We start from the raw sequence: 20712 nt of genomic DNA on the forward strand, positions 1-20712 counted from the left end.
CTTTCTTACTAGACCCTGCTTGAACAGGAGGTGAAGACTTGAACAGACCTCCTGCTTCTCTCCTTTGAAGTCCATAAACATTTCTATGAGTTTGAGTTTGAAATGAATTAATATCCCTAAAAAGAAAATTAAGAAAAGTTAAATTATCTGTGTTTGGATGTATATAATATAAAGAGTACATTTTATAGTAACACTTCAGATGGTGGTAAATAATTTAATTTTAAGTGATTCTAGCTAATTTAGGAGTTACATTAAGTTCTGAATGTTGAAACTAATTACTGGAAAATTCTATGTGACTATCTGTACAAATTTAGGTATATGACAGGTGTCAGAGCATATTTGAGTGTCTGTGAGGATGGTGTGTCTCTTCAAGCATTCAAATGACATTTTATTGTTTTCTTCAAATTTACAGTAGTGAGCAGTCCACTAAAGCCAAAACACAGAAGGAATTGCTGAAAACGTTACAAGAGCTGAAAGCTCACCTTCCTTCTGAAAAGAGAATTAAAGGCAAATCTAGTGTCCTTACAACGTTGAAATACGCCCTTAAAAGCATTAAGCAAGTTAAAGGTAAACAAGTATGATACTACCTAGATAATACCAACCTGGATAAAATTAAACATTTAAAATAGGAATTTAAATGTGGTTTTCTGTAAAGCTAAGTTTATTCTGTTTGAAAACTTCTGTAAATAAATGCTTTCCTGGTGTTCCCATTTGTTGACTCTGTTAACTTGTGTTCCTTTGGGAGTTAAAGCTTGATATTTTGCTCTGTTTATAAAATTAATTTGAAAACGATTTAGAAGTTCATACTGTTTGAACTGTCACAGACCAATATGCATTATCACGCACATATGGGTGAATGGAGATGGGTAAATTTATTTGGGTTACTGATGAGGAAGCTGTACTATGGTAAAACTTACTTGGAGTAGTACCTAGATTTCCTAACTATTTGGGCTTATGCTAAAGAAGATTCTGGGGCTGTAACACTTCCAGGCTGGATGTTTATTGATAAGATTCTAAATTCTGAATATAAGTTGTTCCATGTTCTCATGTAGCCAATGAGGAGTATTACCAATTGTTGATGATTAATGAATCCCAGCCTGCTGGACTAAATGTGTCATCTTACACAGTGGAAGAAGTTGAGACTATAACCTCAGAATACATCATGAAAAATGCGGTGAGTATGGTGACACAAGTCTATAGTGTACACCGAATATGTTTTCTAGAACTGGAATTCTCAAGCATGTCATCTTTTTACATGGTAAGAATTGGTAGTTAGGCCAGTAAGCTGAAGAAGGTAGCATTTGCCTTCCAAAAACTGAGCCTTTGCAGGCTTTCCCAGTAGCACTTTGATCTAAGCTTTTTCCCACGGGTGTGTTTGTGTCCTATGTATGTTTGTGCTATGATGATCAATATAGGTTTTAGCAGTAAAATGGTAGTCTGATTAATTTTATTTTTGGTAGTTATTATTTATTTTCCACCTTCCCATTGTTTCAGGGAAGCCTCTGCCTTAATGTATGAAATTCTAAAATAGGTAAAATAATGGCATGGTGGAGGATGCTCCCTAGCTTGAAATAGGTGGGTTTTGTTGTAACTATGAATAGTAAAGGTTGCCCACAAGGTAAAATAAATAGGAAGTCTAAAGTGCAGCTGCAAACTTGAGCTAAATTATCATTGCTCAATTGATCTAAAGCATCTGAGTTGTGAAACCAGTATCCTGATGACAGCTCTTGAGTCTGTGTATAATGTTAGTGGATAGAGCACTAATAGTTATGACGCAGGAAGCTCTTCTTGACGCAAGAAGAGAAACAATGTGAAATGATACAAGTGGATTATGTGTGTGGTTGTGTGGGACTTTTTCTGTTTTATTTTTTTCCCCCACCTGACTACTCATTATTTTATCAAGTGGCTTAGAGCACTTTGTTTCATTTTGCAGTGATGGACAATCAGAAACAGCCTTTCACAAGCCAGTTGAATTTTATAAATGTAAAAGTATGCCTGTGACAGGCACAAAAGGAATGTGCAGTTTTATGGCTGGAGACTCTTTAATTCTTAGTATGTAAATTGATTCTATGTCATTAAACTTTAGGCAGTAATATTTAGGGTTTGTAACCTGTTATGATGCTTGTGAAATAATGTGTAGTTCAAAAAGCAGATGGTCTGTGTCTATTTCATAAGCAGATGAATTTTATTGCTCCCTAAACAGATGTGGTTTAACACTATTTCCTTAATTTTAATTTTAAACTTATTAATGCTTTTCTATCTTAAGTGTTTTTCTAAGAAATACATAGTGGATTGATGAATTTTTTTAAACTGTCTAATCTGATCTATTTTTTGGTTTTAGGATATGTTTGCTGTAGCTGTTTCTTTGATTACTGGGAAAATTTTGTACATCTCAGATCAAGCTGCTTCTATTCTCCGCTGTAAGAGGGGTTATTTTAAAAATGCCAAATTTGTGGAGTTCTTGGCACCTCAGGACGTCAGTGTGTTCTATACTTCTACTACCCCATACAGATTGCCATCGTGGAATATTTGTAATAGAGCTGGTGAGTGATCTCAACAGCAGATATTTCTCTGACCACCTTTGTCGTGCAAATGCCAATACTTGAACAGATTTTTAGTCCTTCCATCCCCCTCCATCACTTTATGAGGGTATAACACAGATACTAATGAGAACATTTCTGAGCAGTACTAGATGTATAATATACTTTAAATAAGCAAGGCTGGTCCATTGGCTAAAAGTCCTCTGACTGTCACTGTTTATTGGTTCTCATGATACGTTCGTCCGAATGATGAATGAAAACAAAGTAGGCATTCATTCTGGATAGTGAGTTTGCTTTCCCCTTAGCAATCAAATAACCGCAGTTTTTCTTTAAAATACCTTTTTTTCAAATATAGTGGGTATAATACTCTGCCTCCTTCTTTTTCAAATGGTTATAATCTGAATATTGGACATCTTGATTACAGTGTACCAAGATGTCCTTTAGCTACCATCACTGTGCATTCACTGAGTGTTCTCATTTCTTTATTATTTTAGCCTTAGAAAAATGTTAATGGTGAAGGATCAGATGTATTAGAGCATTTGATGTTTGTCTGTGGGAGAACTGGCTTGCTAGTACAGATACAGCTCTTGAGTTGAGAAATAGCTGCCAGCGGTTTTAACCAAACACTTGAAATTCAAGGTCTGTTCTAAATGTTTGAAATTCCAATCCATTATATGCTAAGTCCATTAAGTGAAGTCAGAGTGCGAACCACATTTAAGCAGAAAAAACAGTTGGCAATAAATATAAACTAAATAATAATAAACTGAATAATACATGCATAAAGCAGGTTGAAAGGGACCTTGTGAGGTCTCTAGTCCGACCTCTGGCTCATGGTCAATGGTGAATTTTGGCCATGTAATCCTAATTACAGATATTATTCAGTTATGCAAATCATGTTTTGAAACATTTTCTGTAGTTCTATTATGTTTGTATATAGCTTCAAATTTCAAAACTCTGCAATAAGTGGAATTGTATACACTATCCCATGTGTCAGCTGCCAAAAAGTATAATACTGAAAGTATTCCACACTGAGGCCTTTAAAGACTGGAGCTTGCTTTGCAAAAGCATCTGTGGCTAGTCTGGAAAAGGAAGGTTATAGGCTTAAAAGGTGAGAGGAAGTCTTTGTGAAAAATACTTTATTTGGGGGATAGGGAGTGGTAAGACAATTTGGTGATCTGCCTGTCCTAATGCCTTTCTAGGAAAAAAGGTCAAATTTGAAGGTCCCAGATAGTCATACTCTTTTGGTCAATGTTATAAACTACAATGAAAAAGTTGATTAGAGTGAACAGCTCAAACTGGAGAACTGTTTAGGTATTAAACCTTCTGCCAAAAACATAAGCAGGCAGCTGTGATTCACACACAAGCCTCAGAATCTGAATGGTGTTTTGATTTAGTTGCTTGCAAAGAACATTGTTTAGCAGATACATATGGAGACTTCAGGGAACCATAAACTTTTTGAAGAATTCACTCTGTATCCATTCTTATTTCAAATACCATAATTTAATAATAATTTCTAAATTGCTATGAAATATGTTTAATATTTCCAGAGTCTTCCACCCAGGATTGCATGGAAGAGAAATCTTTTTTCTGTCGCATCAGGTAAGACAACAATACTCTCAAGCTTAGTGTTGCGTTATGAAACCATGCATTACAAGAGTATTTGGCTTTCGTAAGAACTGTATTTTATGCAAGTTTTTTCCTATTACATAATGTGAACATAAGGCAGAACATATGCATGTGCTCTAGTTGATTAACTCCTCAAAGCAGCAGGGAAAACTGCAACATGATTTCAGGAAGTTGCATTTTAGAAGTTAATCAGTATGAACATTGACCTTTGCGCACTGTAAAGAAAGCTGATAGGCTGTCTCTTCCCACTGTGGGAAGTCTTCAGTTGATGTTAATACAACTGTTCTGCTACAGAGGCTCTTCATTCTAGAAGTCTGGTGTCTAATCTTACATTTATCTCAAGTGTCCCGTAGAGAAAGATAGGTGAGAGTAACTTGTCTCTTTTGTCGTCACTAGATCATACAGCTCCTTTGGGTTTGCTTTTCTTCCTTCCTCTCCTGCCCTCACTACCCTTTAGTTGCTTTTATTTAGCAAATGCTGCAACTTACTCAGTGTTTGGTTTTGGTTTTCTTTGTGCAATTTGATTTCTTGCTGTTTATTGCCTCTCTGGTAGCATTTCCGAAAACAAATTGTGGATCCGTTTCTAAAAAAAAAAAAAAAAAGAATTGTGGATCTATCACTTAATCACTTCTGGTAAAGTAAATAAATACTTAGCATTGAGGTGTGAGTCAATTTTAAACAAATAGAGACAATGCACTGCTCCAGAGCATTGGATTGGATGTACTATAAAAGTGCTGCTGGTGTTTTTGAAGACTTTATTCTTTGTCCAGCTGACACTGGTTTCAGAAGCTTTCGTTTTATGAAGTTCTGCTGTTACAAACTTCTTGCAACGGGTTTTTCATTGTCATTGTGTAAATGGTTGTCATTTTCATTACTATGCCTTGGATTCTTAAGTAAAAAACTGTTGCTATGTGTAAGAATTTCTGAGTCTTCATTCTTTTTAAATTGAGAGAAATGTTGAGTAAAAGGTCTTTACTTGATGGGATATGGCAGTATTCATAAAATACAGCTATACATTCATCCCTCTGAAGGGTATAATGTCACCAATTAGGATTATTGGATCAACACAACAAGTCTATCATAGGAGGTGGGGTTTTATTTTTCTATCAAATATCCATATAAAACAGTTGTTCATCTTGTTCTTTCAGGTAGTAGAGAGGACAGTGTGTGCTTTACAGCAGTTCGTATGCAAAGGGTGCCATCAGACTTAGCTTCTCTTCAACCAAAAAAATAAGTTGGGAAGTTAAGAGCTTGGGTGCTATTTTAGGAGCTATCATGCAGTTCCTTGTATCATGAGGGAATTACAATAGATAAATAAGAACTTTGTTTCATATAACATGAGTCTGTTGAAATAATTAACTCTGTTTAATTCTTAGTGCAGGAAAGGAGCGTGAAAATGAGATATGCTATCACCCATTTCGGATGACTCCTTACCTTATCAAAGTGCAAGATCCAGAAATAGCAGAGGAGCAGCTTTGCTGTGTGTTGCTTGCAGAAAAAGTACATTCTGGTTATGAAGGTAATCCTTTGAATGTACAAAGACTAGTTTGGTTTCCTGATAGTAAGAATTGTTCTGTGTTCTGCTACAGGGATTTCCACAACTGAATTTCAGCCTAAGAAAGCCAAGTGTATGAGTTTTTCTCAGTGAGCTCAAGTGTTATTAAAGTGAAAGATAATTGGTTCTGTTCTCTGCCCTATAGCTGAGGGGTGATGAGCTAACAAGCTGCTTTCCTTTATGCTTTTAGACTGACTTGATACTTTATTCAGTATTTAATAGACATATGTACCTTAAAGTATTTTATGTATGGGAAAAAAAAGAACCCTCCTTGTTAATCTGCTTTTATTTTTCTCTCAGCACCCAGAATTCCTCCTGACAAAAGAATTTTTACCACTACACACACCCCGACCTGTTTGTTCCAGGATGTAGATGAAAGGTAACTTAGAAAAAATATTATTTTTCTGTGTACCAATAAGTAAGGTATCCAGCATCTTTACAGGTATTTTTAGGATTTAATGGAGACGTCTGTGTGGGGTTGAAAAGTTGTGACTACTGAAGAGTGCTTAACCCAAGAAAAGTAGATCCTCCATTTTTTCCCGGAGTATGAAAACACGTTACTCTTTTTATTTATTCCACTTATTTAAGTGGAAAACTATTTGCCTGCTGACAACTGGTTGCATTGTCCTTCCATCTGGGACATAAATTTAATGACTGAAACCTATGGTCAGGAAAGTTCCCATGCTAACAATCATTACCTGTATGATTCTTAGTTTGTTTCCTTTTAAAGTTTGATCCAAGTAATGATAATAAACAGTATGTTGCTGTCACTTTCTGCTGCCCCAGATACAACCAGCAGTGTCTTTCAAATGAAACATCAGGTCTTAAATAATAATAATAATAATTAAAAAAAGAGATATTCTGTGTTCTCAGTTCAGACTGCCATCTTCATAATTCTTGCTGTTGTCTGTACGCAAAACCTGTTCAAATTCTGCTGGCTGAAGGCTTCACATTGCTTTGACAATCAGGGGAGCTGCTTAGGGTAACTGTTCACATTTCAGAGTAGCACCAAATATGCTGCCTGTGATCATAAGGCATACAGAGAGAGGCTCAGGAAACTAAGTTGTAAAGCAAGCTTTCCTTTAGTCTTCTGGATTGCTTTTGACTGGGGCCTGTCAGAGGATATTTAGGTGACAGAAGTGAGGTTTATGGAAAGGACAGAAGATACTCCTTCAGAGTTCATAATGTACTTGTCTGAGGAGGAGACAGTAATCTCAACAAGCGTGTAAGGACAGGGGTGTACTTGGAATATTGTAGTGTTTGAAGACAAGAATTCACTTGTTCCCAAGTTGAAAACCCAAGCTACCTCTTCTATTTCTTTCTCTTCCTTTTTCCTTTATTTCCCTTCATCTTCTCTTGTTTTACTTAAGATTTTCTTCATGATCATTTCTGTTGTACTGTGAGAAGTAATTTTGATTTTTTTAAATGCTTAGTGAAAACTAAGTTGGCTGCAGTAGTAACATCTGACTTCTGAGATTTCCCCTACTCCGCTTGTCTTTAAGCATTCTAAGGATGCTAACATTTTGTTTGTATGTCTAGATGGGAAGGATGCCTGCCGTCAGAGTAGCAGTAGAATGGACAGTACAGATTTCTGTGGCATCTTTTGAGGGGGAATCTTCTTGTTCTGAAGATATGTGCTGTTCTTGGCCAAATCTTTAACTGCAGCAAAAGACAGAAAGGTTGGGAGAAAGGAGGTTATTGGGAAATTTGGCTAAGCTGCAATCAATAAGGTAAAAAAGATTACCCTGGCTTCTGAGACAGTTTATCTGCGGGGAGGTCAGGTACATCAGTATTACTGCAGCGGGCATGCATTTTACTGAACAAGAATTGGAAAAGGTAGCTATTTTTGTCTTCATTAGTAATCTCCAATGGCTGATCAGTGAGGATAAGTTTGGACTTTAAGGTACAGCTATTTTTGGCTAACGTGCACAGGCATTATGGCTTAGTGTGAGCAGTTCTGGAGTATAGAAGCCAATGCAGTGGTGACAAGCTGTTTCTCCGGGGTATGATTTATGCAGTCTCTCTAAACAGCTTGAATTGACAAAAGAACTACTTATTTCTGTATAGTTTTGTCCTTTGCACATTCTTTTCTCTCTCCCTCATTGCCACAGAAGTTCCAAGCCAACTGTGACTTTGCAGGGTGGATATACATTTTCAAATAGGCTAATGGCACAATGTAACGTTTCCCTTCTTCCATGCACCCCCATCTCATTTATTTCCAGTACTCACTTAACAGAAGTGGCATGATGACTCAGTGGAGAGCTTTGCCCTTATTCTTGGGCTTTGGTGGAGCAAATATGGTAAATCCCTTCTCAGTAGTTACTATGGAAGCTTCTTTACTGTTAGTCTGGTGTTAGCATCTTTTCTCAAATGCCATTTTTGAACACTCACCATGAGGGTCAATTAAATAATGGTCTCATATTAGGACTTTGCTTCATTCATTGCTCTGTAGTTGATGTTGCTTTTAATTATTTAACTCCTGAGAGCACTGGCAGCCAGATAAATGTTTACCACGATACACATATGCAGTTTATTCATGAGTTCTTCAGGGCTGTGTGGAATAGACAAAACAATAGATCCTTAGAGAAAGCAGAGTTTAATATTTAAAAATATGACTGAACACCTGGTGTTGAGTGAGATTTGTTCATAATACAGCACTGAAACTGTTGCCTGAGTTGCATAAAATCAAGTTAATTTTGTAATCAGTATGTGCTCATGGGTTGGAAAAATGCCTGTTTGTCCTAACTCAGCAAGTGGATTTCTGCACAGAATATGTTAAGCAAAAATAAATCCTTTCTTGAAATTAAACAGATCATTCCTATATATATTTGTCCTTTAAATGTGTTTGACATTTGCCGTGTATAAGAAGTTCTGTATAGTTCACAATGGAGTGATCTTGGTAAATGAATTTAAAGCAGCTTCCCCTTTAACTTGTAATAAAAATATAGAGAGACTTCTTATTCATGTTGTTTTGACACTTTAAGTATCATTTAAACGTACTATAAAACACAAACTGAAATTGCTGCCTGTCCTCATCAGCAGTTCTTATGCCATATGTGCATTTGCAGTCATAAAATGAGTTCATTAACCTAAACTCTGAATTATTTTTAATTACTCATTATGAGGAAATAATGATGCTGAAATACTGCCTCTAGTAGATAAAAATTTAACTATTCTCCATTACCACATTATACAATCACAGAAATACTGGTTGGAAGGGACTGCTGGAGGTCTATGTGCCATTCTTCTGCTTGAAATGAAGCTGTTGCCCAGTTTAAGGTTAGGTCAGCCATGAGCTTGTCTGAGTAATGCTTGGAAATCTCCAAGGATTGCACTGTCTGTATGGGGAAACTGCTCCTAAGTTGCACTACTCAGTTAAAAATCTTTTTCTGACATCCAGCATAAGCTTTCCAGGCTTCAGTCTGAGGCCATTGCCCATGGTTTTATTGTGTGGCACCACCAGGATAATTTAAAGCCATCTTTGAAACTCTTGTTTCCAGTAGTTACGGGAAGCTCCTGGATCATCCCTTAGTCTCCTCTTAGTTGGAACACGTGAACCCAGCTCAGTCTTTACTCATGGGTCTTCTATTTGAGATCACTGACTCTTCCAGTTATTTCCATAGAAATTTAAAAATGCATAGGGTGGTTTTTCCCCATAGAAATTACTGAATTTGCATAATTCGTTATAACCAGGCTAATAAATATTAGTTTAAAATTTGACTATTTTTAGGATAAGTGTTCTGTTGCAAACGAATGAAGAGTTTGCCAGGCTGTCATAAAGCAGGTGGCAAAGAATAGGAACAGTGTCAAACAAAACCTTCTGTTTTCTTTTGCTTCTTACAACGTTTGGTGAAATCCTAACTGAAGTCGTTCAGAGTTGACTGGTATTTTAAACTCCTCTAGTGGCACAACTTTTTGTATGTGGATTGAACTTGGCAGTATATTTAAATGACTGTTTTGGTGAGTTTTATGCCAGTTTCAGCTTTGTAAAGTTGCCACTTGAGGTGATCCACAAGACTTAAAAGAGTCATTATTTAACTAATTGTTTCAATAATAAGGCATTAGTTGTTATATCCGTATTTTCCCCCCGAGTACCTCTGCCTCTTTGCCGGAAGGGTATGTTTAATGTTTTGGGGAACTGATGTAGTTCCAGTGGGTTATTGGAAGTGCAACATGGAAGGCCTTTGTCCTCCAATGCTTTTGAGTTGCAGCACAAGACAGCTGCAGTGTACCACAGACACAGGATCCAAGTTCTTCATTCAAGGTATTAAGATACCAGAGTGTCTTTCTGCTCCTGGGCCTTTGTCAGTGAATGGGACTTGGGGGAAAGGTAGACAGTGTTTTGGGTTTACAAGATTATTTGTTGGAATCTAGCAGCTTCTCAAACATGACTGAGCAATATTGACTTAATCCATCATCTTTCTTCCAAAGCACATTTTGGGGGGGTAGCTTTCAGAGTAAGATGCAAACAGATGTTACATGAACTTTCACTCTTTCTCCTTCATATGAATGGTTTAAGTGATCAGTGAAAATTATTTAATCACATAAATTAGTCTTTCCACATCAGTGTAATTGGCCTTCGGTAATATGCAGGAATACTTCTAATTCTCTAATTAGTAAGTTTGCTTCCTTGCAACTCCTTTATGAGCCGGATTCTCAACCTGCCTGTGAGAAAGCTGACTTAGGACTCAAGAAAAAGACCCTGTTGCTAGTTCAGCTATAGCAGTCCTGTGGTCCTTAGCCTTGGCTTGCAGCCCATTGATTGGAGTACTGTTTACCTTCATGAGAGCTTTATGAGATTGAACTTTATTAATGCTCTTTTAAAATTGGGGTACTTATCCTCTAGAGCTAGGCAGCCTAGGAAAGACACAATTGCTGTAGCAGACTCCTTGGTTTGATCTTACTACATTGTTATGTTCAGTTATGAAAAAAACCACCCCACAAACAAACCAAACATCCCTTGTTCTAAGAGTACTACTGCTGTTAAGTTGGCACTTCTGTTTTATCAATTTAAACTGAAAATTATTCGTTCCCTTAATAAGAAAAAGTGCAAAAAAAACCCCTTAAAATGGAAACATCTGTATGATTAAGTATACATTTATTCCACTTGATTGCTTATGTTTTTTTCTTTTTCTTTCCCCAGAGCAGTACCTCTGTTGGGATACCTACCTCAGGACTTAATAGGAACGCCAGTCTTGGTGCATCTTCACCCAAATGACAGACCCTTAATGCTAGCAATTCACAAAAAAAGTATGTAATCCCTTACTGTGGCAGACTTTTTCATTCTAAAAGCTATAACATAATGACTACAAAGACCTTAGCAGTTAGGAGATGAAAACTAATTCTTGCTATCATTATTTTTTTGCAAGAAAAGCCTGAATTCTTTACAAGTTGATGCTTAATGCAAATAGATGAAAATGAGAAGCCGCTTAATTTTGTTTGATATGAAACATGTGTGTCTGCATTGACTGTAAATGAGTATTTCATAAAGAAAATTTTCTTCAGAATGTAATGATAGAAGTTATCGTGCTTTAAATGATACTCTTTCTTATTTCATAGATTAGAAAATAAGAGCTGTTCTGGCAATGTTGATTTGATAAAATTGGGAAATGTAAAGCTATTTCTTCAGTCATCTTTAGCTTCTTGTGTTCTGAAGGTGATTTTCTTGACATAGTCCCGTAAGTTTGAAGCTCTGCTTATTCTCATAGCCCAGCATTTCTATATGCATAGACCGATCTGGTGCTTTTTCCTTCAAATGTCAGCTTCCTCCTTCCAATTCATTGTAAATAGCTGAACCTGTGCAAATATTAAATCTGAAATTTCTTTTGTAATCCTTCATTACAGTACTTCAGTATGGAGGACAGCCTTTTGACTACTCACCTATCAGGTTTTGCACTAGAAATGGAGACTACATAACCATGGACACGAGCTGGTCCAGTTTCATCAACCCTTGGAGTCGAAAAGTTTCATTTATTATTGGAAGACACAAAGTTAGGACGTAAGTCAACAAATTGTTGGAGCTTCAAGGTTATTTAATCTTAGTATTTTCCCTCCCTTTGGGTTTACATAGTGATCCTTAAGGAAGACATAATGGATTTTTGGGGAAGGGGGTGGAATCACACATACAAATTGCTTCCTTTTTAAATTTGGGTTTGAGATATAGTAACTTTTAAAAAGAAATTTGAAGCCCTTCAAACTCTGCCAATACTGTCCAAAATGGCTTCAGAATAGGAAAGTGATGCTCAAAGGGATGAATAGTATGTATTTTATCAGGTTCAAAGGTTATAGATGCAATGGAATAACCATCAGATTTTGTTTCTATAGATAGCAAATTGAAATTGTGGTGTCTCTGTGATTGAAGTACATGTATGTATAATGAGCTGGGATATATTTGGTTTATGCAGGGGTCCCTTAAATGAAGATGTTTTTGCTGCTCCCAACTATACAGAGGATAGAATACTTCATCCCAGTGTTCAGGAAATCACTGAGCAAATATATCGGCTATTATTACAGGTACACCATGTGCTTTAACGTTAGTGTTTTCACTTCCGTCTGAAGAAAGGGTATTTATCTGTGTGACGTTTGTTTAGCTGTCTGCTACTGTACTGGAATTTCTGGCCACAATCCTGGAAATTACTTATACTCGTGAATACCACACAACACATAAAGTATGTTACAGTTCCATTTGGTATTTTAAGTTATTTATGGAGCTGTGGAGTCCTCACAAAAAACCCCAAACCGAACAAACCCACAAAACAAAAACAAATAAAACAACCAACCACCCCCCCCCAAAAAAAAAAACCAACAAACCAACCCAAATCTCAAGTAAATGATTTTTTTCCTCACATAGAATTACTGGTGACAGTGTCAGTTTTGTATAAAGCTAGTGTACTGAGGTGTGTGTATGTGTCTATATATATGTGTATATATATATATTTTGTTGTTAACAGCCTGTACACAACAGTGGATCCAGTGGCTATGGAAGTCTAGGTAGCAACGGTTCACATGAACACTTAATGAGTGTGGCATCTTCCAGTGACAGTACAGGAAATAATAATGAAGAGACTCATAAGGATAAACTGGTAGGTTTGGTTTTCCTTATGCAAATAGGTGGCACTTACATTACAGTAAAAGTAGTGGGTTTTTTACTTTTAGCGTAACTCCTTCAAATTAGGGGTGGAAGGAAGTATGAAGAAAAGATCATTTTTTTTTTTTTTGTTTAACTTGGAAAAAAACTTTCTGCATAAGCATTTCTGGTATTGAAGTCTCAGGGTCCTGAAGCATAGTTGTAGCTGTAAAAGTGGGTGTGTATAAGGAACTTAAACCTGTACAGTGTGTTAAGTTATTCTAATGTCTGTTACGTTATATGCTGTGTTTCTGGAAAAACCAGCTAGGTATTTGGAAGCAGCTTCTTTTGGGAAGGGAAGTCTATTACTACTGTTTTCTAAATGCAACTAAGAATGCAGTAATAATACCTAATTAATGTAATGAACTATCTAATTAATAAATGAAACTAAGAAATGCAGTAATACCTGCATAACCAAGCGATAGCTTGACATTGACCACTTTTCATGTTGCAAAAATACACTGTATAATATGGAAAGAAAGAAATGTAATGGAATAAAATTCTTTTTGAACTTAGAACTTTACCATAGGTTGGGCCATTGTTATGCTTATCTGATAGTGAGGTGCAACTCTTAAAATTCCATTAGTCTGATCAAAACAGCAGTGTTAAATTTATGCCTGTACTTAAAAGAACTATTTCATAGGCAAAGTAAATCAGACAGACAGTAATGTACTTAAAAGGTGCAGTTCCTTTTCAGTTCCTGCATCAACATGAACATCTCTAGTCACTTTGGCTTTCCTATTGTTCTTCCCAAAGTTGTTGTAGCTCACTGAGTTGTACTTCATTCTGAAAGCCAAAGTTTTCCTTTACTTCATTATACTGCTTATAGGCCAGTATTTCTGCTGCTGTGATAAGCCATGGCAGACTACTCTTACCAAGGTGGTCACTTTTCCTGCCCTTCAGTCCTTAAACACTAGTGGCTTAAGCAAAGGAATTCTCTAGGTTTCTTTAACAGATACCTTATTACATTTCAGAGCTGTGCAGAATAAGAACGTTCAAGGAGATCTTGGTTTTGAGGAAAATAGAAACCTCTCTTTCCCTCACTATATCCACAGATAGTGAAGACTATTAAAGCATTATTCTGTCAGATCTTGTCAGTGCTTGGTTAAACTTTAAGCACAGTAAGTTCTCAGAGCAGTATGTTGTTTGCCAAGTGATACAGTATTTTCCTTTTTTCTGCAGTCTTTTTTGCAATGTATCTTTGTATTAAAATCCAGAGTAATTGTGCACAAGCCCCACACATTTCTTTTATCCAAAGTTCTGCTGTTGCACAATACAGTTATATACATTGGGACCTCTCCTGTGATCAGAGTGATTGTAAGATGGAGATTAAGTAGGGTTACATTTTGTCTACTGGGGAATTGCTATGCATGATGTTTTATGTCAGACTTTAGTAATAACTCTTTTTAATGACCTGCTTTCAGGAGGTTTGCCAAGATGCCCGTAAGGTCAAAAATAAAGGACAACATATTTTCACTGACAATAAAGCAAAACTGGAATATAAGAGAGAGCCTTTTCCAGGTAAGATATTAGCAATTTAATTATTAGTCTGTTGCACTGGTGCCTTGCATAATATGACAGTAGGAGGTTTTCTCTAGTTTAGTTCTAATCAATGTGGATTTTTTATCAATTTAAATTATACTGTGTCTCTTCGCTGTCTTCAGGAAAATGTGTTCAGCTGTGTCTGAATAGGGTGTATATGGTATATGTCTGATAATGGTATACCCACAGTTAAGGCGTGTCCTAAAGCTGTTGTTATGAAGTACCTTGATTGCAGCTCATCTTAGCTCTATTAGTGCACAAACCTCTATTTGATTTACAGTGGTTAACTTGCGACCTGGTAAGAAATACACATAAATGAGAACTTTCACTGCTGCTTTTAGGGGAATTTGTAAGGATTTAAATGCCATTATTGCATAATGGCAATGTATCTTTTCACAGAAAAACAAAATGGTCCTGGTGGTCAGGTGAAGGATGTAGTGGGAAAGGATACTGCAGTAACAGCTGCTCCTAAAAATGCAACTACTGAAGAGCTGGCTTGGAAAGAACAACCTGTATATTCTTACCAGCAGATTAGCTGTTTGGACAGTGTCATCAGGTAAGCAAACAGTGTGTAAATTAGTCTTGACCTCTAGACTTAAGACTTGCATATCTAATATTGTTAAATCATTGTATTTTAGGTACTTGGAAAGTTGTAATGTGCCTGGTACAGCAAAAAGAAAATCTGAACCTTCGTCAAGTGTTGCCTCACTGAATTCTGGAGTTCATGAACAAAAACCAGCTGCTATACAGCCCTTGGGAGGTATCTGTATCACAGGTTTTTCCTGATAGGTTTTTGTTAGCAGCCAGTTGGATGTTACTTCATTGCAGAATAATGACAAGTGTAGCTTAGGCATGACCTCGTAGCCATTTCCTTAGCCTTAGATGTTGGTGTCCTAACTTGTATCATGCAAGTTTTCCCTACAGTCAAAATAGCAAATAGGTGATTGAACATCTGGTTTGTAGATGCAAAAGCTTATTTTATACTGTACAAAATACAGCAGGATTTGAGTTTTAGCACTTGAATCTTTATCAAATGTAAAAAGTAGGTTCCACAGTTGGGTTACTTATAATAACAATCAGCTGAAGAACCTGGCAGCTAATTCATTGCAACCACGACATCTTTATTTCTTTTAATAGATCCTGCTGTGTTGAAGGCATCTGGTAAACCAAGTGGTCCCCCAGTGGTGGGTGCTCACTTAACATCTTTGGCTTTACCTGGCAAGCCTGAAAGTGTTGTGTCTCTCACAAGTCAATGCAGCTACAGTAGCACCATTGTTCATGTTGGAGATAAAAAACCACAACCTGAATTAGGTATGATTTTTGCTATTTGAGTTTCTTCAAAATGATGATTGCTAGCAAGTTTAAAGTTTAGGCGTGTGAACAGCTAGTATCTGCTTGTGACTTGTATTTTCTTACTGCTAAAATGTTCCAATGGAAATGGAATAAATGGGAAGGGAATTTGTATCTTAAACTTACAGCAAAATTATATCAGAAATGCAATAGCTTAAAAATGCATATGCAGAGCTTTGATTACTTTATCTTAGTTTATGTTTTTCTCATATTTCTGTAGAAATGATAGAAGATGGTCCAAGTGGAGCAGAACTCTTAGATGGCCAGCTTCTTGCCCCTCCATCCACCTCTGCACATGTAAATCAAGAAAAGGAGCAATTTAAAAAGCTGGGACTTACAAAGGAAGTCCTTGCAGTGCATACACAAAAAGAGGAGCAGAGCTTCTTGAATAAATTTAAAGAAATCAAGAGATTTAATATATTCCAGTCCCACTGCAACTACTACTTACATGATAAACCGAAAGGACGACCTGGTGAACGGGGTATGGCAATGTTGTTTCAATGATAAAACCTGTATTTATATAGGAAGCAAATCCTGTTGAGAAGGCATTTCCATTTTTAGGTGCACAGTGGGGGCACTGTGAGTAGTGACAGTTGCGTGCTATTTTTAAATTCTTTCTGGTAAGTCTTGCTTGAAGACTGAGAGTGGATTATTGCTTTTAATGTAATACCTGACACTTTGGTAACTAAGGTTTTGATTTTTATCTGTTCGCTATACTATTGCTATACTGTCATGCATCTACTTTCAAGGGACGAAAAAAACATGCTTTAGCATGTTTGCTGCATCTATGCTTATATTCCTTTATTTCCTTTTCTTTCTGTCTTTTTTTCAGGCTCATATTTTTGTTTTCAGCCCCTTTGCTGTATATCCAGTTTCCCACATTCCACTCTTGTGTAGTTGGTGAAACAATCCAATAATTGTTTGGTTGCCTTTAAGTTAATAATGTGATCAGTGGGATGGAAATGGCACAAGCTAGCTCTAATAGTGAAATTGTTTTGCTTGTTAGGACCAGGAACTCTGGATGGCATTTTCAGAAGTGCTTGATACTGATCTGACTTTGTTCCCATTTCAGTCCTGACTTGACTTGGAACAGCAGTCAGACACTGCTAAGTGGTTTTGTGCAGGTTCTTATCTCTCATTTTTTATTTAAATAGTTAGGCAAGTCCTTGATTAAGGAAACCTGTTCTGAAACACGTTAGGCCCTTTGTGTTCTTTATACTTGAGAAACTTTCAGCCTATTCAAATAAGCTTTTAGTCAAACTAAAAGTTGGAGCAGCTTTTAGTGCCAGAGGTATTTTATGGATTTCCTCATGTCTGTAATCAGATGATCTGACAGCCTTCACCTAGGGAAGAGTCGGTTGGTGCAGACTTCTCCTAAAATAAGGTTATAAAAATAGCATGCTTTTCTTTCCCCTCAGGCAATTACTTTGTGTACTTTCTCTCCTTCTGCCTTATTTCCCCCTCACCTCTTCAATTACAGACCTGCATAACCCTAAGTCTCTAAAAGTGCTTACAGTGGAGTCCCATATTGCTTTCATTGTAATTGCTGGAGTAATTACAAGTTTGCCTCTTTGGGAGCCACTGTTTTGCAGCTTTGTGCTGTTTGGGTGACACACATTTGAGCCTGAATTGATCCACTGCTGCTTTCTTCTTCCGTGGTGTGTCAGCATGGTTTTCATTGCCCAGTCAGCTTGGCTCATGTGCTGGAAGTTAAAAGTGAACCTGGCCCCTTCACAAAAGCTTCCATTTGGGTAGGCTAAGTCCAGAACTGCAGTTCTGTGCAAGTACTAGGGATAACAAATCTGAAGGGAATCCATCAGATTCCAAATAGGATTCTTCCTGACTTTTGGGGGTTTTTTTGCAGGTGGCCGTGGACAAAGAAGTGCCACTTCTGGAATTGATCAGACTTGGAAGAAAAGTGGAAAGAACAGGAAATCAAAGCGCATTAAACCACAGGAGTCTTCTGACAGTACAACCTCTGGAACTAAATTCCCCCATCGGTTCCCTCTTCAAGGTTTAAATACTACTGCTTGGTCACCATCAGACACTTCACAAGCAAGCTATTCAGCAGTGTCTTTTCCCACTGTTATGCCTGCATATCCACTTCCTGTTTTTCCAGCAGCAGGGACTGTGCCACCAGCTCCTGAGACTTCACTCTCTGGTCTTAATCAGTTGCCGGACTCTGGAAATACTTGCCCTACGCAACCATCCCAGTTCTCTGCACCCCTCATGACGCCTGTTGTAGCTCTTGTGCTCCCCAACTATGTCTACCCAGAGATGAACAATAACTTACCTCAAACACTTTACCACAGCCAACCCAACTTCCCTGCCCATTCCACCTTCTCTTCACAGACAGTATTTCCAACACAGCCACCATTTGCTACACCAAGCCCTTTCCCGCAACAGGCTTTTTTCCCAACACAGCCATTCCATTATAATCCTCCAGCAGAGGGTGAAAAGGCTCCTGTCACTGAGCCACGAAATGAGCCATCCCGTTCCTGCACTCCACAGTCTGTGGGTCCTCAAGACCAGGCTTCACCACCTCTGTTCCAGTCAAGGTGCAGTTCTCCTCTGAATCTTCTACAGTTAGAAGAAACCACAAAAACTGCTGAAAGTGGAGCTCCTGCAGGTTTACATGGAGCTTTAAGTGAGGAAGGAGCCAGAGGCAAAATCATGACAACTGATAACTGTAGTGGAAAGGGATCCTTACCAGTAAGTGCGCCGATGGGTTGTGGGTTATTTTTTCAAGTCTTAATATTCTTGTACATATCCAAAATTGTTAATATGTGCAGATGCCTAAAATGGGTTTCCTCCCACATTTTTCCATCTGTGCTACATTAGTTTCAATCCTTTCACTTGTGGGACCTATTTTGTAATGATAAGACAGTCATCAGTTGATATAATTCCAGGAGATGGACTCACAGTTATAGTTGGTAAATTCAAACTTAAGCAGACTGAATAAAACATGAAATCCAATCATTGCAATAGTCTTAAAACCACCTTGTTCTTGTTGTTCTAAAGTTACACTACAACGCTTGGAAATAAATCCTGAAACAGTTTTGTTCCTCTCTTTTATTACATATGAATATGTATTAGTGCATTGGAAAGTACTGAAATAGATTTAATGCAACATGATCATATTATTTTTATCAAAAAGTTTTGTGCTAGTGAATTTGTCTGGAGGCAGCAAGCAGTCTCTTAAGTGCTCTGAAAGAAGCTGGTATTATTTAAAATAACATTGCATCTTTGCTTACAAACAAGCAACCAAAGTAAAGGTAGAATTAACTATTACTTGCTTGATTTTTGTTTTATTTGGTACGCTGGAACTACGCAAAGCTATTTGGTAACTTCAGGCTTTTAATTTTTTAATTCTTATTTCCTGTCTCATTCAAATTTTTGGTGTATCAGTTTAACAAATAAACTTTCAAAACTTCCGATGGAGTAATGCGTACATAAAGGTTTCTATGACAGAAATATATAGACTAATATTAGTGCTTTCTAAAGACACCCTCTTTGTAACCATTAAAGTCACTGAATGGATGGAGTTGCAACCTTAACCTCTTAGACTGGCTCCTTCCTCCTCCTTTTCTTGTGCTGTGGTTTGTAACTGGTCTCTGCATCTAACGGTGCAGTTACAAAGCAGAAGTTGGATTTGCTGCTGATAAAAGGAAAACAGGCACTGGAAGGGGGTGGCTTATAATTTAGACATGTCTGAGTTCTAGTGTAAGTAATTGGTAAAATGCATTGTTAAACTTTTCTCCCTGGTTAGTTTCCAGATTATTTATTTAATCGATATATTATTGATATTGACTCTTAAGAGGGACACATGAAGGGAGAACAGAGAAAAAACTGATGCTGTTGTATCTATGTTTGTCTAAAGAAGCTTCCAAACTTGATACAGTGCAAAAACTTGTCACACTCTGGTATTACATGATGCCACTTCGGAGAAATTTTGAGGGATATATGCATGCAGTGCCATGTTTGGACTGATGTATTCTGCATGCAACATAACATCTCTGAAATCTTATCTCTAAAAGGACTTCTGACTTGTGCTGTGGTATAACAGTGCATCTGTGACAGTGTGTAACTTGCAGCATGCTCTGAGATGCCTCTGCTGGATTAAAAGAAGCTCGGTAACAAAACTTAATAGTAACGATTTTGCTGGCAAATTCTTCTGAATTTCCTCAACTGTTAGTTCCTATTTAAAAGTCTGCAAAATGTGACTTCCTGTATCTTCCTTATCACTTGCTGGACAACGGGCATTTTTTTAGGACTGTGTTAAGGTTAAAGCTAGTTCTTTCCATTATTATGTACTTTGTTAAATTCTGCCAACCTTCATTTCTAATACTTCAAACTGAATTGCAGTGATGTTTTGCTTACTTATGTTAGAAATCAGTGTAGTTAATGCTCTTTCCCTTAAAAACATACAAATAAATAATCCTGCCAAGCAAGCTTGCATCTGGGAATACCTTCTTTTTCATCTTGCATTAAGAGGAGTAACAGTAATGGACTGTTGATACAAATCTCCTTGAGGTAGACTATAATAGGAGCAACTGCTAGTATATCTTAGATGGCTTGGGTAAAATGTGAGTTGTCTAGAACAGAAGGGGCTGTAAAAACTGAATAACAAATACCTTCCCTGCTTCCTTGCTAAACCATATATATATATGAACATATATATATATTATTTGTAAGAGAAATTGACTTATCTCAATCTAACAAAGCAGCCACTGTCTACCTATCAGTTTACTTCATTATTCCTAGTTGGTCTTGGTGTATGTTGTTGGTGTTGGTTGCCTTTCTTTGAATAACTGCATAAGCATAGCAGAATTTAAAGTGAAATGGATTAATACTAAATGTAAATGACTAGTAATGAATTAGCCTTGTGTTTTGGGTTTTTTTGGGGGGGGGGCTTTTGGGTTTTGTTGGGGTTTTTTTGCTTGTTTGTTTTTTGTTTTGGTTTTTTTGGTTGG

At 37.1% G+C, this 20712-nt stretch overlaps 1 protein-coding gene across 7 annotated transcripts in view; it reads left to right on the top strand.

Moving 5' to 3' along the window:
• Positions 1–20712, top strand: part of PER2 (period circadian regulator 2) — a 52418-nt gene that overhangs the window by 25035 nt on the left and 6671 nt on the right. For 6 of the 7 annotated variants that reach the window (XM_065675452.1, XM_065675453.1, XM_065675451.1 and 3 more), the window contains exons 7-22: positions 413–567; positions 1053–1174; positions 2342–2543; positions 4088–4139; positions 5543–5685; positions 6022–6100; positions 10865–10971; positions 11566–11719; positions 12126–12234; positions 12672–12803; positions 14272–14368; positions 14789–14945; positions 15028–15149; positions 15527–15700; positions 15960–16220; positions 17604–18451. In XM_065675452.1, coding sequence (XP_065531524.1) covers positions 413–567; positions 1053–1174; positions 2342–2543; positions 4088–4139; positions 5543–5685; positions 6022–6100; positions 10865–10971; positions 11566–11719; positions 12126–12234; positions 12672–12803; positions 14272–14368; positions 14789–14945; positions 15028–15149; positions 15527–15700; positions 15960–16220; positions 17604–18451 — 2914 coding nt within the window. Of the gene's footprint in view, positions 1–412; positions 568–1052; positions 1175–2341; positions 2544–4087; positions 4140–5542; positions 5686–6021; positions 6101–10864; positions 10972–11565; positions 11720–12125; positions 12235–12671; positions 12804–14271; positions 14369–14788; positions 14946–15027; positions 15150–15526; positions 15701–15959; positions 16221–17603; positions 18452–19776; positions 20684–20712 lie in introns of those variants that run through there. The other variant, XM_065675458.1, reaches the window with a different exon arrangement.

Source organism: Lathamus discolor, chromosome 3 (assembly GCF_037157495.1).
Source record: "Lathamus discolor isolate bLatDis1 chromosome 3, bLatDis1.hap1, whole genome shotgun sequence".
Taxonomy (NCBI): Eukaryota; Metazoa; Chordata; class Aves; order Psittaciformes; family Psittacidae; genus Lathamus; species Lathamus discolor.